The sequence below is a fragment of the Eschrichtius robustus genome, chromosome 9 (assembly GCF_028021215.1).
Source record: "Eschrichtius robustus isolate mEscRob2 chromosome 9, mEscRob2.pri, whole genome shotgun sequence".
Lineage (NCBI taxonomy): Eukaryota > Metazoa > Chordata > Mammalia > Artiodactyla > Eschrichtiidae > Eschrichtius > Eschrichtius robustus.
This window is the reverse complement of record NC_090832.1, coordinates 125,524,385-125,542,635: the sequence shown is the minus strand read 5'-3', so window position 1 is coordinate 125,542,635 and position 18,251 is coordinate 125,524,385. Positions and strand designations below refer to the sequence as shown.

The following is an 18,251-nucleotide window of genomic DNA, read 5'->3' as shown; positions in this document are numbered from 1 at the left end:
TTCTCAGTTTCACTATTTTTGTTAGAAGTGATGGAAAATGACTTTTTTTCTCCTTCTCATTGCCTCTTTTAAAATAGATAGGCCATAGCTGCTTCTCTAGGGAATTTTGTCAAGGCAGAAGTTTAGAAATAAAGATGGTGTGTCCTCTACTCGCATTTGGTCTCTTAGACTGATGTTACCTGGCTGACAGCTCTGGTCTCCTAGGAAGGCTTTTCCTCTTCAGTGCTTTAAAAATCACAGAAATAGGTTTCAATTGATATTTAGTTCATTATTCTGTTTGAAGTATCTTGTTGATTTTATAGGTCTAATGTGATTTAGGTCTATGATGTCTTTGTAGGAAATACCAGAAATAATCCAGATTCTGGATTATTAGAATCCTGTTTCTTAAAATGTTTATATCATTAACAGAAATTTGTATTGATATTTGAGCCATGGGTGGATAGTCTCAAGTATCACCTCTGGCTTAAACAACACATGCCCTAAATAATACATAATAAGTTTGGTACTTAGATTAAGATAAACTGAATTTTCTCCCTCTTTCCTTCCTGTTCTCATTTCTTTCTTCCTAAATTAAAAAAAAAAATTAAAAACATTAAGTGAAGTTTTGGGGAAAACTTACCCGTAGCTCTAACTTTCCAAAACAGCTATTTTCATTTTTCATGTATTACTTTCTCTCTTTCTCCACAGATATGGATGTTTCATGTGATTAATGTTTTATGCAATTAAAATTGTAAAGAAAATTTATAAATCTTAACACTAAAAAAAATAAGTCCTGGGCAAATGAAATGTATACTGAAGAAAAAAAAAGGATAGGATGAATATTAGGATTTGAGAGCCATATTAGGTCCAGCTGGATTGTCTGATGTCAAAAATAAGGCTGTTCAAAGTATTAAAAAATGACATGTGGGGCTTCCCTCTTGGTGCGGTGGTTGGGGGTCTGCCTGCCAATGCAGGGGACACGGGTTCGAGCCCTGGTCTGGGAGGATCCCATATGCCGCGGAGCAACTAAGCCCGTGAGCCACAATTACTGAGCCTGCGCGTCTGGAGCCTGCGCTCCGTAGCAAGGGAGGCCACGATGGTGAGGGGCCCGCGCACCGCGATGAGGAGTGGCCCCCACTTGCCGCAACTAGAGAAAGCCCTCGCACAGAAACGAAGACCCAACCCAGCCATAAGAGATAAAATAAATAAATAAATAAATAAAATTAAAAAAAAAAAATGACATGTTCTGAGATATCTAAAATTTATCCCAAAGAGGACTAGGGAGATAGGATTTAGATCAGAGTAAGTAAAATTTCCTTCTCTCATTGCAAAACTTGATAAATATCAGATATATCTGCTTGCAAACTCTAATAATAAAATTTATGTAAAGCAAAAAAATAAAAAATAAATAAAATTTATCCCATTATTTGCCCTTGGGCTTCTCTATTTTTTTGGATAAAATTTATTAAAAAATATCTACTATGCTTTTGCTCTGTTTATGATATAGCAAAAAAAGAATGAGATTTAGATGGAGAGGAACATGCTTGAGTTTCTTCTCCATCACTTACTGACTATGTGATCAGGACAACGTTCTTCACCTTTCTGAGCTTCAATAGAGATAAAAATTGTTAAATCACAGAATACTTTAAGATTGAATTAAAAATGCCAGTTTTGGATTTACATGCCATACACATATAATTACAGAGAAACATGACTAATTAACATGTATAACTAATTGTATTTTTTCTTTGTGACTATGGTTATCATTTGTGGAATGAATGTACTTTTTATGTAACTTTTGGTGGTTTGATACATTGGTTAGGTTATGTATAAACTCCAAGATCTTATGAGGAAACCTGGCTTATCCAAGATCACTTGCTGGTGAGTGACAAGGCAGTGCTAATGTATTTTATTTTCTATTTGAGTGTCCTTTTTGATAGGTCACACCATAGCCACTTAGCAGCATGTTGATACCTTTAAACAGCATTTAAACATTCCTTTGTCTGCACCACAGATCACATCAACATCATAACATTAACTTGTTTCTGATTATAAAAAATAACACTTGGAAAATAAGAAAGAATAAAGAAGAAAATGTAAAAAACAGGTTATTATATTCCTCTCATGGAAATAACCGTTTATATTTGTGTTGCCTCCTAATTTTTTTTCTCACTGTAGAACTATTTTCGCTTACCATGACATAGGTGTATTTTCCCATGTTCATCTTACCACCTTTCTTATTCAAGTTTTAGAGTATATATGTAATAAAGTAGCAGCTTATAAAGGGTAAAATAATTTCCTACAGAAAAATGAAGATACTCTTAACTCTATCTTTTACAAGCTAAAGAATTAAAATGCAGAAGAAACAGGCGTTGGCAGATTCCTTTACTAAGGTCCTGCTTGTGGTTTGTTTGGAGAGGGTAATGCTACTTACGATGTCTTCAGAGATCAGTGTGGTATGATGGGGAGAGAGCAAGGCTTTGAATTCGGGCTCGCTTGAGTGAATCCTGGTCCCATCACCCACTAGCTGCGTGATGCTGGACCATCACTTAAACTCTCTGACCTCTGGTTTCCTCAACTTTAAAATGGAATGAACATGCCTGCCTTTCAGGGCTGCTGTAGGATTAGACACAACAACCGTCAATAGAGTGCCTGGCCCGCCGTCTGGATGGGTAGGCACAGGTGAGATGATAGTCAGAAGCAACCTAAGGCCTAAGACTTGTCAAATTTAAGCATTCAATGTGGAGAGCATGTTATAGCCATAAGCCAAGATAACTCTGTTCTGAAACGATTTAGTTGTATAATTCACCATTTCCTCTTTCTCTTGCAAATATGATTACTGCCAAAAGAGGAGAAGAAAATGATGAAAAGTGAAAGTGGCTGAAGTTGATCTCTGATTGGCAGGACCCTTAACTATGAGCTGTAGCAGCCCCGGTCCAGGTTGCGGTGTTCCCTTCGTCTTGTGGGACACCCTTGCTGACGCGGTCTGCGGCATGATGAACCAGGGTTAGGGTTGGGGGTTTCACAGATGAGTCCCCAAGGGACATTCATGCTCCAGGCCTCCTCTTGTCGAGGCAAGAGATCCAATTCAGAAAAAGCAAATGCCTTTTCAAGACACTGAAAAAAATTTCAGAATGAAAATAACTTTAGTCAGCCCTATTGTGGGTGATAGGGCAGGCGGTATCAATTCTGAAAACTTAAGTTGTTGATTGATAAATAAAATAAAATAAAAGTGAAAAATAGTGAAAAATCACTATTGCTTTTAGCCACTAAAAAAGTCAATACCTGGGTGTATCTGCGGAACAACAACACTAACCTTATCTTTATTTCCACACTAGCTGTAGAGTTAGAGGAATCCACAGGCCGTGGTTGCTCGTGTCTGATCTAGGATGAGTCAGAGATGTAGACACAGCCCAGATAAGAATGCAAGGAGGGCGGTGGTTAAGGACTGTAATAGCTACAAGTACAGTATTACGCAAGTAGTTAATTCTCGTAAGGGAAACAGGAGGCTGTCTCCAAGAAGTGTTACCTAAGTGGTTCTTGCAGGATGAACAGAAGTTCACCAGTAAGGATAACAGCCTTCTAGGCCCAGAAGACTGTATGAGCAAGACACAGCATGTATACTATATTGCAGTTCAGGGAATGGAAAGTAAGCGTGTGGTTTGTGGGTCCTAAGGAAGGAGGAGGGGGGGATGAGCTTGAAGCCATCGCACTAGTATGACACTTGACTTTTACCAAAGACAGCAAGATGTTTACTTCCATGCCAGTGAAATGTTGGGAATGTCATATACTTGGTAAAAGCAGAAAGAATAACTTTGCCAATCAATAGAAAAGAGTAATTTTTAAAACATAGAAAAGGCACCCAACTGTGCACTTGCTGAAATAGACCATTTTTTAGGAAAGTGGACAGTGTCCTTTTGCAGTCCAGCCAGTAGGCAAGTGCTGCAGAGTTAACTCCCCACCACACATCAGAGATGCATCAGCCTAAGGAACCTGGTGGACCGCACAGCTAAAGCATCTGCTGTGGCTCGTCATAGAGAGTGTTAAATCCCTTATGCCCTCAGCCACTGATGCCCTCTCAACTTCCAGAAGTCACCACTGATTCGGTTAAAGGTACCTTTACAGAGAGAGGTTTAAGGAAAGGCAAACATGTATTTTTAAGAGAAAATATATATTTAAAATTCACATCTATTACTCTTTCAAAATTAGGACAGCGATAAGAGACACTTTGGTAGGGGCGCAGGCAGGAAATACTCAAGTAGATAGAAGAGTTGATAGCATAAGACTCGTGCCCTTCTTAGTACGTTGTATCCTCATAATGCTTTCCTGATTTTCCCTTTAAGCACTAGATGGGAAGTCAGGAAACCAAGATTCAGAGCCAGCCACAGCGTTTTCTAAACATCTGTCGCATCTCAGACAGGTCTCTCTGGAAGATGACGGGGTCTTCCGCCAACCCTTCCCTTGCAAGACAGCAGCTTCACTCTCGTTTGTGTTCTGAACAGGGGCTTTTATAAGAATTATTGATAAAAGGATGCTATCACTTTTTAAAAGTCTGGAAAAAAAAAACAGAACCAGATATTTCATGGGGCATATCCAGGTCAGAAAGAAGTTCCACATGTGGAGAATGGGATAACAGTAGTTCCATTTCATAGCTCTCTGGGGGTTGAACAAAATTACTATATGTGGAACAGGGCATAGAACAGAGGAAGCGTTTGATGTGTTAGCTATTAACCCCCCACCCCAATAGGTCCCTCACAAATGAGACTGCATTTCATACAACTCTTAAACTTTGAGTATGAGCTGTTGACCTGGAGAAAAATTGCCTAATCCCTCTGTTTTCTCTCAAAAACACTATAAAAACGTCTTGTACATGTTCTCTGTGAATTTTTAGTATAACCATTTTATTTCTATTTCTTGTACATCGCTCTCTCTCTCCCACAACCAAAAGTTTTCTCCTTACATCAGGTTTTTGAAATACGTCTGACCGGATGGAATGATGACGTTGCACCCATTGGTGTGTTTCAGGCTCGCCAGCTCGTGGGAAAGTGACATCAGTGTCCACTGCCTCACCCTGCCCTCTGCAACCTGCTTGGAGCTGCTGTTGATCTTGTCAAGGAGTAATGCCACGTTGCCTCCCTCCCTCCGCTGCATGAATTCTTTCCAGGTAAGGCGTGGCTCCTTTACCACGGTGTGATTTCTCAGTTTGACTCGTTATCGTTTTTTAAGGATCCTGTCTTTACCAGGAGCTAGCCCACGGAAACCCACGTTTTCACAGGACAGTAATAACGAGCACAACGCATGTATTGCCTTGTTCTGTCTCTTGCTAAATGGAGCCTCAGAAATGATTAGACAATTGTCTAGTAGTGGCCGAACCCATGTCTCTCTAACCCGGGGTTTGTTCTCGTCATCTCCGTCTTTCCTGCCTCCGAGAGAAGAGGCGAGAAGGTTCGGCAAAGACACCTGTGAATGCCACTTCCCTTTTCCCAGCTTTGCCCTAGAACAAGGATCTTCGGCCATCATTAGGATCTTTGCTGCTTTTAGCTTGCAGTCAGATTGCCGAATGGAGGTTTAACAGTGGCTGCATCCCCCCCCCACTCTCGGCACCTTTTCCCTCTCTCCCCACTCCCTCCCTTCTCTGGGTATTTATCTGTGCTCCTGGTCAGAGCAGTACAGAACAGAACAACACATGTGGACTGACCAGCAGGAAGACGCCTTCCCTGGTAGGCAGCTAGTTGTCACCAAGGTGGCATATGAGAATTCAGATGTTGGCTGGTCACTTCACTTGTGACCATATAGCTACTGAATGTTATTGAACTTCTCTGTGACTCTCGGCATTGGAAAAATATTCCCAAGCCCTCTGAGCCTGTTGAGCAGGCCACATGCGTTGCTGAGAAATGACTGAACGTGGGTGGCTTGTTTCTGCTTCTGAAGGGTTGCTGATGTGTCCTGAGATAACTTCAGAATTGGCGGATATTGCTTGGTGCATCTCTGTGGTAAAACAAGACGTGGATTTTCCTATGAAATGTAGCTCAGGAATTTGGTAAAAAGAATAATAATAATAACTGCTCCATAATAAGTTGCATCCATATTCTCCTGGTACTCTGTTACATTGATTGTCTCTGTGATTTTCTTCCTGATAGACACATTTCGGACTTTGGCTGTGTCATACCTGTTTGAATTTATCATTACTCGATTATCAGCTTGAAGGTCCTAGATTCAAGGACCAGACAGAACACCTTCTCATTTTGTAGGAGAGGAAACTGAGACCCAGAGAGTCAGTTGGCCAGGGAGTAGCCAGCATGTTAGAGACAGAGCTGGATTCGCCAGGCTTATGCTGGGTAACAGCTTCCGCTACCCAAATTCAGTGCTTGTCGAAGCCCCAGGAGGTGAACGGGGTGTGAGTGGTCATATCTGCCTTGGAATGTCCACAACACCCCCCCTATTATGTACTTATTGTAATTATTTGTCTACTGCCCTGAACTGGAACTGATTTAAAATTCTGTGTATCAATCCATATTTCTTCTAAGTTTTGCTGTTTGGATTGAACATTGAACACAAAAGTTCGCCCACAAACTTTTATGGGAGATGCGAGAAACTTAATAGTGGTTGTCTTTGGGGAGCGAGGCTGGAAGACAATTATTTTTTATTTCACTCCCTTCTACACTGTTGGAAGTTTTTATATGACGGGTGAGTGAGGAGCAAAAGAGATGACTCGGACTTGGAGGATTTTACAGCCTATTGGGGGAGATAGAACCGTCATCCATGGGCGATATAAATCTAGAATCATTTTATTACAAGGTAGCCTCCACGCAAGACTTAAAGAGATTAAAGGTAAAAGAGTAATCTAGGTCGGGCGTGGGGGATTTGAGAGGAGGCCCAATCTGTACTTCTTCTCCAGGAGACGGAGGAAAACCAGCTCCTTCAAGGCGCTCACCTCGAGCACACATACACACACAGGCACGAAAGCCTAGCCCGCCCTGCGTGCCGTCCGTGTTCGCTCCCGGCACCTCTCATCACAGGCGCTCTCACCGTCGGGACGTGAATTGCTGACTGTCCCTCTCTGTTAGTGACTGCGCTTCTTCTGCTTTCACTGCATTTGCTGAGCATGACTGTCAGCGGCACACACACGCTTTTCCCAGTTTCAGAGGTACAGAGAAACTGGGCGCGGGTTCACAAACAACGTCTGCTAAAGAGATCTTGTCCCTGCCGTTACCCCTGGAAAGATGCATTCTTATCAAGGACATGCCAGGAATTGACTTCCCCACGCAGGTCTTCACTCCAAGATAAAGGATCAGTGAACAGGGAAGGCTGTCTGTCGGGATTAGAAAGAGATGCTCTGCTTTTTCATCTTCAGAACACCTACCTTATCAGTTATTACAATGGCAAGGAACCGGGCTGCTAATGTTGCCCGTGTTGGGGATTTATTTCTTCAAGTGGAAACTCACTTTAGTGCGCGTTTTTTTGTTTTTTTGTTTTTTTTGTTTTAAAAGAGCTGTGTTGGCAAGAGCTGTAAAATAGTAGAATGACACTTGTTAAAGATACCATCTTTACATTTCCAGTTCTCTAACTTTCCAGGGCGAGTCAGTTACTGTGAGCAATGCTGCTTTTTCTGTAAAAATGTTATTTTAGGTTTCTGAGGATTCAGACAGCACTACTGCCTGAGCTCTTATCACTGCCAAATCCCAGAAGGAAAGGTTTATCTTATTAGTTAGAGCCATTAATGTATATGAAATTCTAACTTCTTAAATTATAGTGCAACATTTCTCCCAGGCTAACAGGGATATCGTTGGGTGGTTTTGTTATACTTTTCACTTCCGCTCTGGTCCAGTACCGTAATATCCCTGGTATGATTCTGAGCAAACAGGATGTAGGATTTGGTTGAGAATCACTGGTGTATTGCTAATCACATACCATAGTTGTTGCAGCCCCAAGAAGGATGGACTTAACCACATCACTCCCCGCTTACGGTTCTTCTGTGACTTCCTATTGCAGTGAGAACAAAATCCAGACTCCTTATCCGGACCTACAAAGCCCAGCATATCTGTCCCTACCTCCTTTTCTGGCCTAATCTCCTGCTCGCTCCCTCTCACTCACTCTGTTCCAGTCACACTGGCCTTATATCCTGCTCCCTCTCACGAGCTGGTCCTGGCCGCAGGGTCTGTGCACTGCCTGTTCTCTATGCTTCCAGGAGAATACTCTGGACCAGAGCTTTGCATGGCTGGGTCCTCTTGTCTTTCAGGTCTCAGCTCAGGTGTCCCTTCCCCTAAGAAGCCTAACCTCACCCCCACCCCCTGCCCCTTACTAAATTCCCCCGCTCCCTGTCACCATTATTCTATAATCTCACCTTGTTTTATTTTCTTCATGGCTCTTTTCACTATTTAGAGTGCTTTTTCATTTTTTTTGTTTGTCTTTTTTCCTGTACAAAAATGTGTGTTGAATGAGAACAGGGAGAATGTCTGTTTTTGCTCAGTGTTGCATCCACAGAACTTAGGGCAGTGCTCGGCTGTAGGAAGCATTTAATAAATATTGGCTGGCTGGCTGGCTGGAGATGGGTGGACAGATGCACAAGTAAAATGCAAACTGGCATGGCCATTTGACATTCTAGAGAATTCCAAGGGACTGAGCTAGGGAGAAGCAGAGGCATGGGCGGTACACCCTCAGGGGCAGAAGCAGCAGCTTTTTCCCTGCCGGGACACAGTGGACTCCAAGGGTAAGGTCCAGATTTGAGATACATCAACAAGACTGAGCATAGATGGGTGTCTGAAATGACAGCCTGGAGCTCTGTACAAATGAGAAAGACTAAGACTCTAGGAAGGGGTCGACCTTGGAAGGAGCTGGCAAGATCCAAGATAAGCAGAATGACCAGTAGACAGGTCCAGGCTCCCTCTGGGCCCTGGAGACCACAGGAGGGGAAACCGGAGCGATGCTTCGGTGCCAGAAGCTGAGGCAGAGGGGACTGGGGGTGTCGACGGCTCCTTTGGAGGGGGCGGGTGGCAGCTGCTGCCACTGTAACTGCTGCCAGTTTGATTCCCCTCTGAGAGCTTCAGAGCTCTGCGGGGAGGTGGCAGAAGGCAGTTTCCGTATCCATCTTGGTGAACAGCATCTGGCTTTTTAACCCGAAGTCCTGCAGTGGCAACTTTAAATCTGAACAAGGTCTCTGGAAGGTAGAACCTTAGAGCACCCAGGTTGGATCCAGGACTGGGTCGGGGCCGCTGGGTTTAATGGTTCTGTGCCTCTTTCTTAGAATCTTGGACTGTTGCAGCTGGAAGGATCAACTAGTCTAATGACCTTACTTTTATAAATAAGGAGCAGAGCCAGGAAGGGTAAGTTGTTATTGGAGACTGAAACTCTGATTCCTGTGTTAGGCTTTTTGTGCTACACCTGATTTTCCCTGTTCCGTGGGACACAAGTTGCTTAGCATATAAATAGGTGCCACTCATAAAAAACCATGAGATATTTAATCATCAGATAATAATAATGCAAATTAAAATAGCTAATATTTTGTACCATTCTTTTTTTTTAATTAATTATGTATTTATTTATTTATTTTTGGCTGTGTTGGGTCTTCATTGCTGTGAGAGAGCTTTCTCTAGTTGCAGCAAGTGGGGGCCACTCTTCATCGCGGTGCGCGGGCCTCTCACTGTTGCGGCCTCTCCTGTTGCGGAGCACAGGCGCCAGACGTGCAGGCTCAGTAGTTGTAGCTCACGGGCCCAGTTGCTCCGCGGCATGTGGGATCTTCCCAGACCAGGGCTCGAACCCATGTCCCCTGCATTGGCAGGCAGACTCTCAACCACTGCGCCACCAGGGAAGCCCCAATAGCTAATATTTATTCAGTGCTTTCTGTATTCCAGGCCCTGTTCTCGACGATTTGTACTTATTCGTTCATTTCATTTTTATGAGAAACACCATGAGGAACGTATATTATCAATATTATTCCCATTCTGCAGGTACAGAAACTGAGCCAGGGAGATTAGCTTGCTCACACAGCTAGTGAGTGGAGGAACAGAAGGTTCAAAGCCTGGCTCTAGACCGCACCTCCACCCCCATTCTTAACCACCAGATAATGTTGCCTATTAAAAGAAGTTTGGTTAAACAAAGTTAGATCTTTTTTTTTTAGCTGCAAGACTTTTCAGGGCCTTTCAAGTGTGTACGGAGGAGGCAGTGTGACCCTCCTAGTTGAAGAATGTAGTAAATGCTTTTAAAACTTGATATCAGGAAGACTTTTCCTCGGGGCGTTTTATGGGATTAATGCTCTCAGAGCACAGATGGGGAGACAGTGTCCTGTCCGATCTTGAAAGATTTGGATGACAGTGACCGAGGCAGAGCGCTCACATTCTCAGTCTTTGTGTCAGCCTTGTTTATCTCCCAGAGAAGTAGTGCTGCAAGCTTAGTGGATTGTCAGAAGGATAGCATCTCTCCCTTTAGTGACTAGGTGGTTCTCCTCCTGGTCTGGGCCACGTTGATCCAAAGGTACAACAGGAACAATATGTGCCTGTGGCCCCTTGTGGTACACACTGACCCTGCCTGGAGGCCCAGCAGTCCCTTGGCTGAGCGTTGCTTTCCCGGTCTGCACCTGCTGCCCCTTCCGTTTCGCTCGGACCTCATCCAGTCTAAACACAGCGTCGCTAGGTAGTCATATGGCAAGGGCTCCCACTAATAGATGGGGCCATCTGGCTCAACTCCGTCTCTCTCCTAACCGATGGCTGGACTCCCACCGAGAACTCCCGAGGGGAGTCTACCTTGGGAGCTTACACTCAACTGAGAGAGTAGGAATGTTCTACGGCCTTGAGCTCCGAGTTCAGGAAGCCCCTTTTGTTCATTCGCATACCTCACCTCTAACTCCAAGCTCTGCCCACTGCGCCCGGCCATCCAAACTGTGTGGATGGGATTTTCCAGGCCATAGAGCCCCAGAACTGAGGCTTCTTTTTCTTACCCAGGTAAGTTGCTACATCCTACAGTAATTTAAATGTTTTCACAGACATTATCCTTTTTAAAATCCTCACAACAACCCTCATTTTAAAGGGGCATGGAATTCCATGGTGGTCCAGTTGTTAAGACTCCATGCTTCCAATGCAGGGGCGCAGGTTCAATCCCTGGTTGGGGAACTAAGATCCCGCATGCTGTGCAGCGTGGCCAAAAACAAAAAAAAAGATTGTTTAAAAAAATAATAATAATAATAAAGGGGTAGAAGGTAAGTAATGTAGGCAAGATCACGTCACTACCAAAACGCAAGGCTGTGTTTCAAACCTAGGTCTTCTAGTTCTGGGTCTATTACGTATTCCATCTCATGGCAGTTACATCAAAGAAGGTACCAAATGGTCCTCTCTAATTGCCCTGGGTCTTGCGCATCTTAGTTTTACCATATGGCAGCAACAGTATCTCTTTTATTAATATCATCCTTTAGAGAACCACAACCTTCAGCCAAGGGAGTAGTATGAGCAGTACGGATCCTGGCAAATAAGTTGAACTTCATCAGACTATAGTTTTATGTATATGCTGTGTGGTTGCATAATGCAGTGAAAACTTGTAGAAGAGAAGAAGCAAAAGAGCTTTATAGAGCTTATCTATTTGCACCTGACAGGGTTAGTCAGGGAAGCTTCCTCAGCTCTTGATGGATTTGAAGTCATAGACTGTTCCACGGGGGAAGGTGAAGCTGATGAAGCGCCTTGACTAAGGGTCATGTATACTTTTCCAGAGCAGGAAATTCTCAGTTATGTTACTTGTGTGTAGTTTGATTTTTTCTTTTAATAGATCTTTATTGGAGTACAATTGCTTCACAATACTGTTGCACAACAGAGCAAATCAGCCGTATGCACACACATGTCCCCATATCCCCTCCCTCTTGAGCCTCCCTCCCATCCTCCCTATCCCACCCCCCTAGGTGGTCACAAAGCACCGAGCCGATCTCCCTGTGCTATGCGGCTGCTTCCCACCAGCCAACTATTTTACCTTCGGTAGTGGATACGTGTCGATGCTACTCTCACTTCGCCCCGGCTTCACCCTCCCACCCCATATCCTCAAGTCCGTTTTCTATGTCTGTCTCTTTATTCCTGCCCTGCAACTAGGTTCATCAGTACCATTTTTTTTTTTTAGATTCCATATATATGTGTTAGCATACAGTATTTGTTTTTCTTTCTGACTTACTTCCCTCTGTATGACAGACTCTAGGTCCTATTGTAAATAGAGCTGCAATGAACATTTTGGTACATGATTCTTTTTGAATTATGGTTTTCTCAGGGTATATGCCCAGTAGTGGGATTGCTGGGTCATATGGTAGTTCTATTTTTAGTGTTTTAAGGAACCTCCATACTGTTCTCCATAGTGGCTGTATCAATTTACATTCCCACCAACAGTGCAGGAGGGTTCCCTTTTCTACACACCCTCTCCAGCATTTATTGTTTGTAGATTTTTTGATAATGGCCATTCTGACTGGTGTGAGGTGATATCCAATTGTAGTTTTGATTTGCATTTCTCTAATAATTAGTGATGTTGAGCATCTTTTCATGTGCCTCTTGGCCATCTGTATGTCTTCCGTGGTGAAATGTCTAGTTAGGTCTTCCACCCATTTTTTTAACTGGATCGTTTGTCTTTTTGATATTGAGCTCCATGAGCTGTTTGTATATTTTGGAGATTAATCCTTTGTCTGTTGTTTCATTTGCAAATATTTTCTCCCATTCTGAGGGTTGTCTTTTTGTCCTGTTTATGGTTTCCTTTGCTGTGCAAAAGCTTTTAAGTTTAATTAAGTCCCATTTGTTTATTTTTGTTTTTATTTCTGTTACTTTAGGAGGTGGGTCAAAAAAGGTCTTGCTGTGGTTTATGTCAGAGTGTTTTTCCTGTGTTTTCCTCTAAGAGTTTTAAGGTGTCTGGTCTTACATTTAAATCTTTAATCCATTTGGAGTTTATTTTTGTGTATGGTGTTAAGGAGTGTTCTAATTTCATTCTTTTACATGTAGCTGTCCAGTTTTCCTAGCACCACTTATTGAAGATGCTGTCTTTTCTCCATTGTATGTTCTTGCCTCCTTTGTTGTAAATTAGGTGACCATATGTGCGTGAGTTTATCTCTGGGCTTTCTATCCTGTACCGTTGGTCTATATTTCTGTTTTTGTGCAAAATACTAGCAAACAGAATCCAACAGCACATTAAAAGGATCATACACCATGATCAAGTGGGATTTATCTCAGGGATACAAGGATTCTTCAATATACACAAATCGATCAGTGTGATACACCACATTAACCAATTAAGGAATAAAAACCATATGATCATCTCCATAGATGCAGAAAAAGCTTTTGACAAAATTCAACACCCGTTTATGATAAAAACTCTCCTGAAAATGGGCATAGAGGAAACCTACCTCAACATAATAAAGGCCGTATATGACAAACCCACAGCAAGCGTCATACTCAATGATGAAAAACTGAAAGCATTTCCACTAAGATCAGGAACAAAACAAGGATGTCCACTCTCGCCACTCTCATTCAACATAGTTTTGGAAGTCCTAGCCACAGCAATCAGAGAAGAAAAAGCAATAAAAGGAATACAAATTGGAAAAGAAGAAGTAAAACTGTCACTGTTTGCCGATGACATGATACTATACATAGAAAATCCTAAAGATGCCACCAGAAAACTACTAGAACTAATCAGTGAATTTGGTAAGGTTGCAAGATACAAAATTAATGCACAGAAATCTCTGGCATTCCTATACACTGACAACGAAAATTCAGAAAGAGAAATTAAGGAAACACTCCCATTTACCACTGCAACAAAAAGAATAAAATACCTAGGAGTAAACCTACCTAAGAAGGCAAAAGACTTGTACTCAGAAAACTATAAAACACTGATGAAAGAAATCAAAGATGATATAAGCAGATGGAGAAATATACCATGTTCTTGGATTGGAAGAATCAATATCATGAAAATGACTATATTACCCAAAGCAATCTACAGATTCAACGCAACCCCTGTCAAACTACCAATGGCATTCTTCACAGAATTAGAACAAAAAATTTTACAATTCGTTGCAGTTTGATTTTAACTTTAAGAAACACACTGATATCCAGTGTCAACATTTCCATGACGTGAAAACCGTATACAGTGACCCTTGAACAACATGGGTTCGAACTGCATGATTCCACTTATACATGGTATTTTTTGATGGTGAATATCACTGTACTGCGTGGTCTGTGGTTGTTCGAATGCGCCAATGGAAAGGAACTGCGGATGCAGAGGGCCAGCTATGAGTTACACACAGGTTAACCTCCACGTTGTTCAAGGGTCAGCTGTATTCAACTTCTCAATTGTTCAGAAATTAATCATTTTACAGATAATTCTCCCATCCAGCTACTTTTTCACCACCTGTTTTAATATCTGTATCCAAAGAAGAGAAGAAAACAACACATAAAAATTTGGTTTAGTCATTTGGCCATTAGTTGGCATCTCAGGTGAAAGGCTTTGATTGTATGGAAGTTTGAAGTTGTGGTTCCAACTTAAGAACTTTTTTATAGGTATATGCAGTCTATATAGGGGCTCCAAGAAATGGGTAGGCAGGGGCCCAGGAACTTTACAGATGAGGAGCAACAAAGGGGCTACAGAAAGGGAAAGTGAGGATTCTATCTCTACACCATTTTTTTCCTGTCTACTTTCAGACGTTACACTACGTAAACGGTCTTGTCTATCATATGCCATGCTCATGTCTAGGTAAATTATAGCCTTTATTATCTTTTAAGGTAACGTTTTATTAAATGATTATAAAAAGATAATCACCTTGATGATAAAAATTGGGAAATACAGAAAAATGTAAAGGGAGTGAAAATCACTGGGAGTCACCAGGATTGACACTTTAGAGTAATTCTTGTTAGTGTCTCTTGTTCTATATATGTATATATACGCACACACACACAAATATATTTTGGTATAAAGTTGGCCTCGTTGGAGATGCTGGGACTCAATTACTGGCTGTATTCTTCCTTTTCCTCTGTTTTGTCACTGGCATGAAGACAGTCAGCCTTCCGGGAGACTGTCAAAGGAGGGCTTTATAAACCGGGGTCCTGTTATCAGGTGGGAATAGAGGGGAGGGAGGCTGCGAGCCACTCCAGATGTCCAAGGGTTGCTGCAGATGGAATTAGGAGGCAGGAAGACCCGCATCAAGATGGGCAGGCGCTTGCTAGATAGAAATTGTCCTGATCCGCACGCACCGTCCAGAGATTCGAGAGCATGCAGCGTTGGTGCCCTCAGGTCCCAAGGCACGTAGGCCTTCTTTCTGTCCTTCTATAACGCCTTCGTCCTCAGTGGGCAGAGATAATCCGGGGTTCAGTGCCACTCATTATATTTAGGGAATCCAGTCTCGAAGGTGGTGATTACTGCTCTGGCTATTTTCAATCTCTCTCCTTAAAACAGATTTCTGAGAACTGCCTCAACAATTTGGATGTGAAAAGGATGTTGCCCTAACCTTCCTTTCTGCCCCGTGGGGCGTTCTGTGGTTTGGGGAAATAAGCAGGTATCCTTAGATTCATACAGGTCTCTAGTCTGAATTCTCCATCCTCTGTCTCTTCTCGTATTGGACTGTGCTGTTTGGCCACATTCTAGAGAATACACGGAGGGGCCAGGAAAGAGCCTGGAGGTCTCCCAGAGGGTCAGCGAGCCCAGGAGTCTTCTCGCTGCTACACTGCTTCTTTCAAGAGGCTGCTCCCCTGTCCCAGATTCCCCGCCACATGCGCTGCTCCTCAGAAATTTCTATCCCTTCCAAGGAGCTGGGCTTGTAGGCAAAGCGGGACAGTTCCCAGGCCTTCCATGGCCTTTACTCTGAGGGGCTACCACTTGGTGGGGAGCCTGGTAGGGCTGGGACGCCCTGGCTTCGGCCTTATTGAGAGAAGTAGGGATGAGGCGTAGCCCAGAAAGTCAATCATTCTGTCTCTTGTTTTGTTTGCTTGTTTTTAATAAGGTAATTTTTTTCCCCTGACCTTGAAGGGAAAATACATCCTCATGACAGAAAAATCTGGTATGTTTTTCATTAGCAAAGCAATACTTATTTGCACTTTGAGCCTAAAAGTATAGAATCTTCAAATCAAACAGGTTCAGTCCTTCACAGGCCTGGCAGGGCCCGGGGAGCCTCTGTGATTGGAGGGCACTCACTGTGTCTGTGCCTCAGACTCAGTAACTCTGAAGTGGGTGAGGGGAGGCCTGGAGGACAGACGGGTTTGGCTGATTCTGCAACGCCGGGATTATGGATGGTTCTGCTTCTTGTATGGCAGCGTCCATAGGAAACTTGTTCAACATTCAGACTTCTGAGTGAGAGCCCCAGAGATTCTGCTTCAGTAACTCCGGAGGAGAGCCCAGGGATCTGCATTATAACTAACACCCCTAAAAAAATAAATTAATTTTTGGAAAGCAAAAAAACAAACAAACAAAAAAAACCACCCAAAACGTTTCTGAAAAAGGTTTTTGAGAACCAAGGTAAGAAACACTTCAATGAAAATGGAATATATTCCTACCGAAGTGAGAAATGTAAAGGACGAAAATCTTTCAGTTATGATGAACACCTAGTCATCAGCTCAAGTAGCTTATTTTCCTCTTTTCTTCACTTTTTCTTATTAATCTGCACCTTACACAGTCCCTAACAAATGAAGTAAACTGAATTGTTGTCATGCAGTTTGTATTTTTTCTTTTGCTGTTTTTTGGTTTTTTTTTTTCTTCTATCGCGATTTTTCCCTTCCGCACTCAGGTGCTTGGTAGAATCCGGGGGTCATTTATCTCTGTGACTCATCCTTGTGCCATTCAGCATGAACTTAGCATACTCTCTCCCTCAGGGCCGTGCAGCCCTTGTAACCTCTCCTTCTCATAGCAAGGCTGGTGTCCTAAGACAGTCACTCACCCTGATGTAGGACACTCAAGCTCTAGTCTCAGATCTGCCACCACCTGGGTTTTGTGACCCCGCCTAGCCAGGTTACCTCTGTGGGTCCCAGTTTCTTTGTCTGTGCAATGAGGGAGTTGGGTTAAGATCTAAAGTTCCTTTGAAAGTAGATGCACACAGAGTCATTTTGTCTGTTCCCTGCTGTTCCTAATTTATTCACCCAGACTGAATAATATAACGCTATTCCTTAAGGGGACTAAGTCCTTACTTCTTTTGAACATCTCGAAAGTGTTTAACTGAAGGAAAGCATAGATAAAGCCACATAATATAGGGTTTTTGTTTTTGTTTTTTTCGTTTTGCTCTCCAAGAGAATGGGATCTCTGTCACAGGATCTTCCTACCAGCCACAAAGAAAGGTCAGGAATGATGGGGTGAGGGTGCTGTCTGGCCCTCGGCTCTTCCCGCCTGAGAGACCCGGCTCACCCTTTCCTACGGAGGCAGGCGAGGGGAAAACACTGTCAGGTAGGCTGTGTGCCAGAGAAAAGCAAGAGGAGAAACCTGGAATGTTCTCTGCGCAGCCTTTGATTTCTCTGCCTCTCTCTTCTTCTCTACCCTCCCTCAGGCTTCTTCTGCTTTTGGTTTCAACTTCTGTTTCTGACTCTGATCCTGGCCCACATTGAAACATTTGTGGCTTAGGAATTTTCCAGTGGTTTCGCGTTTGCATGTCTTTTACTTGTAAGTATGGTTACTCCAAGAAAGGTTTCTAAAACGTGAGACTCTCCCCTTGCCCAGAGCTATTCACAAAGGGACTTGATTCTTTCCCACACTGAGCATGGCTGTGTTTAGCCAAGTGGCTTCCTGGTCTTGCTTCCTTGAAGAGGCAACTAAAGCTACATGTCTGCTTTTAGTAACAAAGTTGTATCAAGATTGAAATGACTGCACTGGCTTCTTCCGTGGAGGAAGCCACCGTGTGTTTGAAGGAGCTTTTCTGGCTCGAAGCGGAAAGGGCAGCCTGGGAGGATGCCAGCCTTCAAGGGAATGGTGGATTGGAAGGGACACCGTCCTGAGCCTCCGCTGAGAACGTCTCGTGAGCCCACCCAGGAACCACTGATTGCTCAGCAGAGAGAAGATTTAGAACAGAGAATGTGTGGAGGACCAGGCCAGGGCAGCTGAGAGGAACAAGAATGGAGTTACTTTATTATCCTTTCGGTCCTCACTCTCGTAGACCTGACATACGACGTAGCGTGGAGGTGGGAGACGGATCTGGGTTCTGGTCTTGGCTGCTGTACCTGCAACAGGTCCATCTGGGCACAAGTCACTTGCCTGCCGAGACCCCAGGTTTCTCATCCCTCCGGCTCAGGAATCCACTGATGCTAAGTGTCAGGAGTTGAAGGATTCACAGAAGTGTGAGAGCTTGTGGATTA

At 43.2% G+C, this 18,251-nt stretch overlaps 1 protein-coding gene across 1 annotated transcript in view; it reads left to right on the top strand.

Annotated features, from left to right (window-relative positions):
• UBE3D (ubiquitin protein ligase E3D) overlaps nucleotides 1-18,251 on the top strand; it is a 145,370-nt gene that overhangs the window by 84,358 nt on the left and 42,761 nt on the right. Inside the window, exon 9 of the mRNA XM_068551048.1 lies at nucleotides 5,005-5,143. Within this exon, the coding sequence (XP_068407149.1) occupies nucleotides 5,005-5,143 (139 nt within the window). The remainder of the gene's footprint in view (nucleotides 1-5,004; nucleotides 5,144-18,251) is intronic.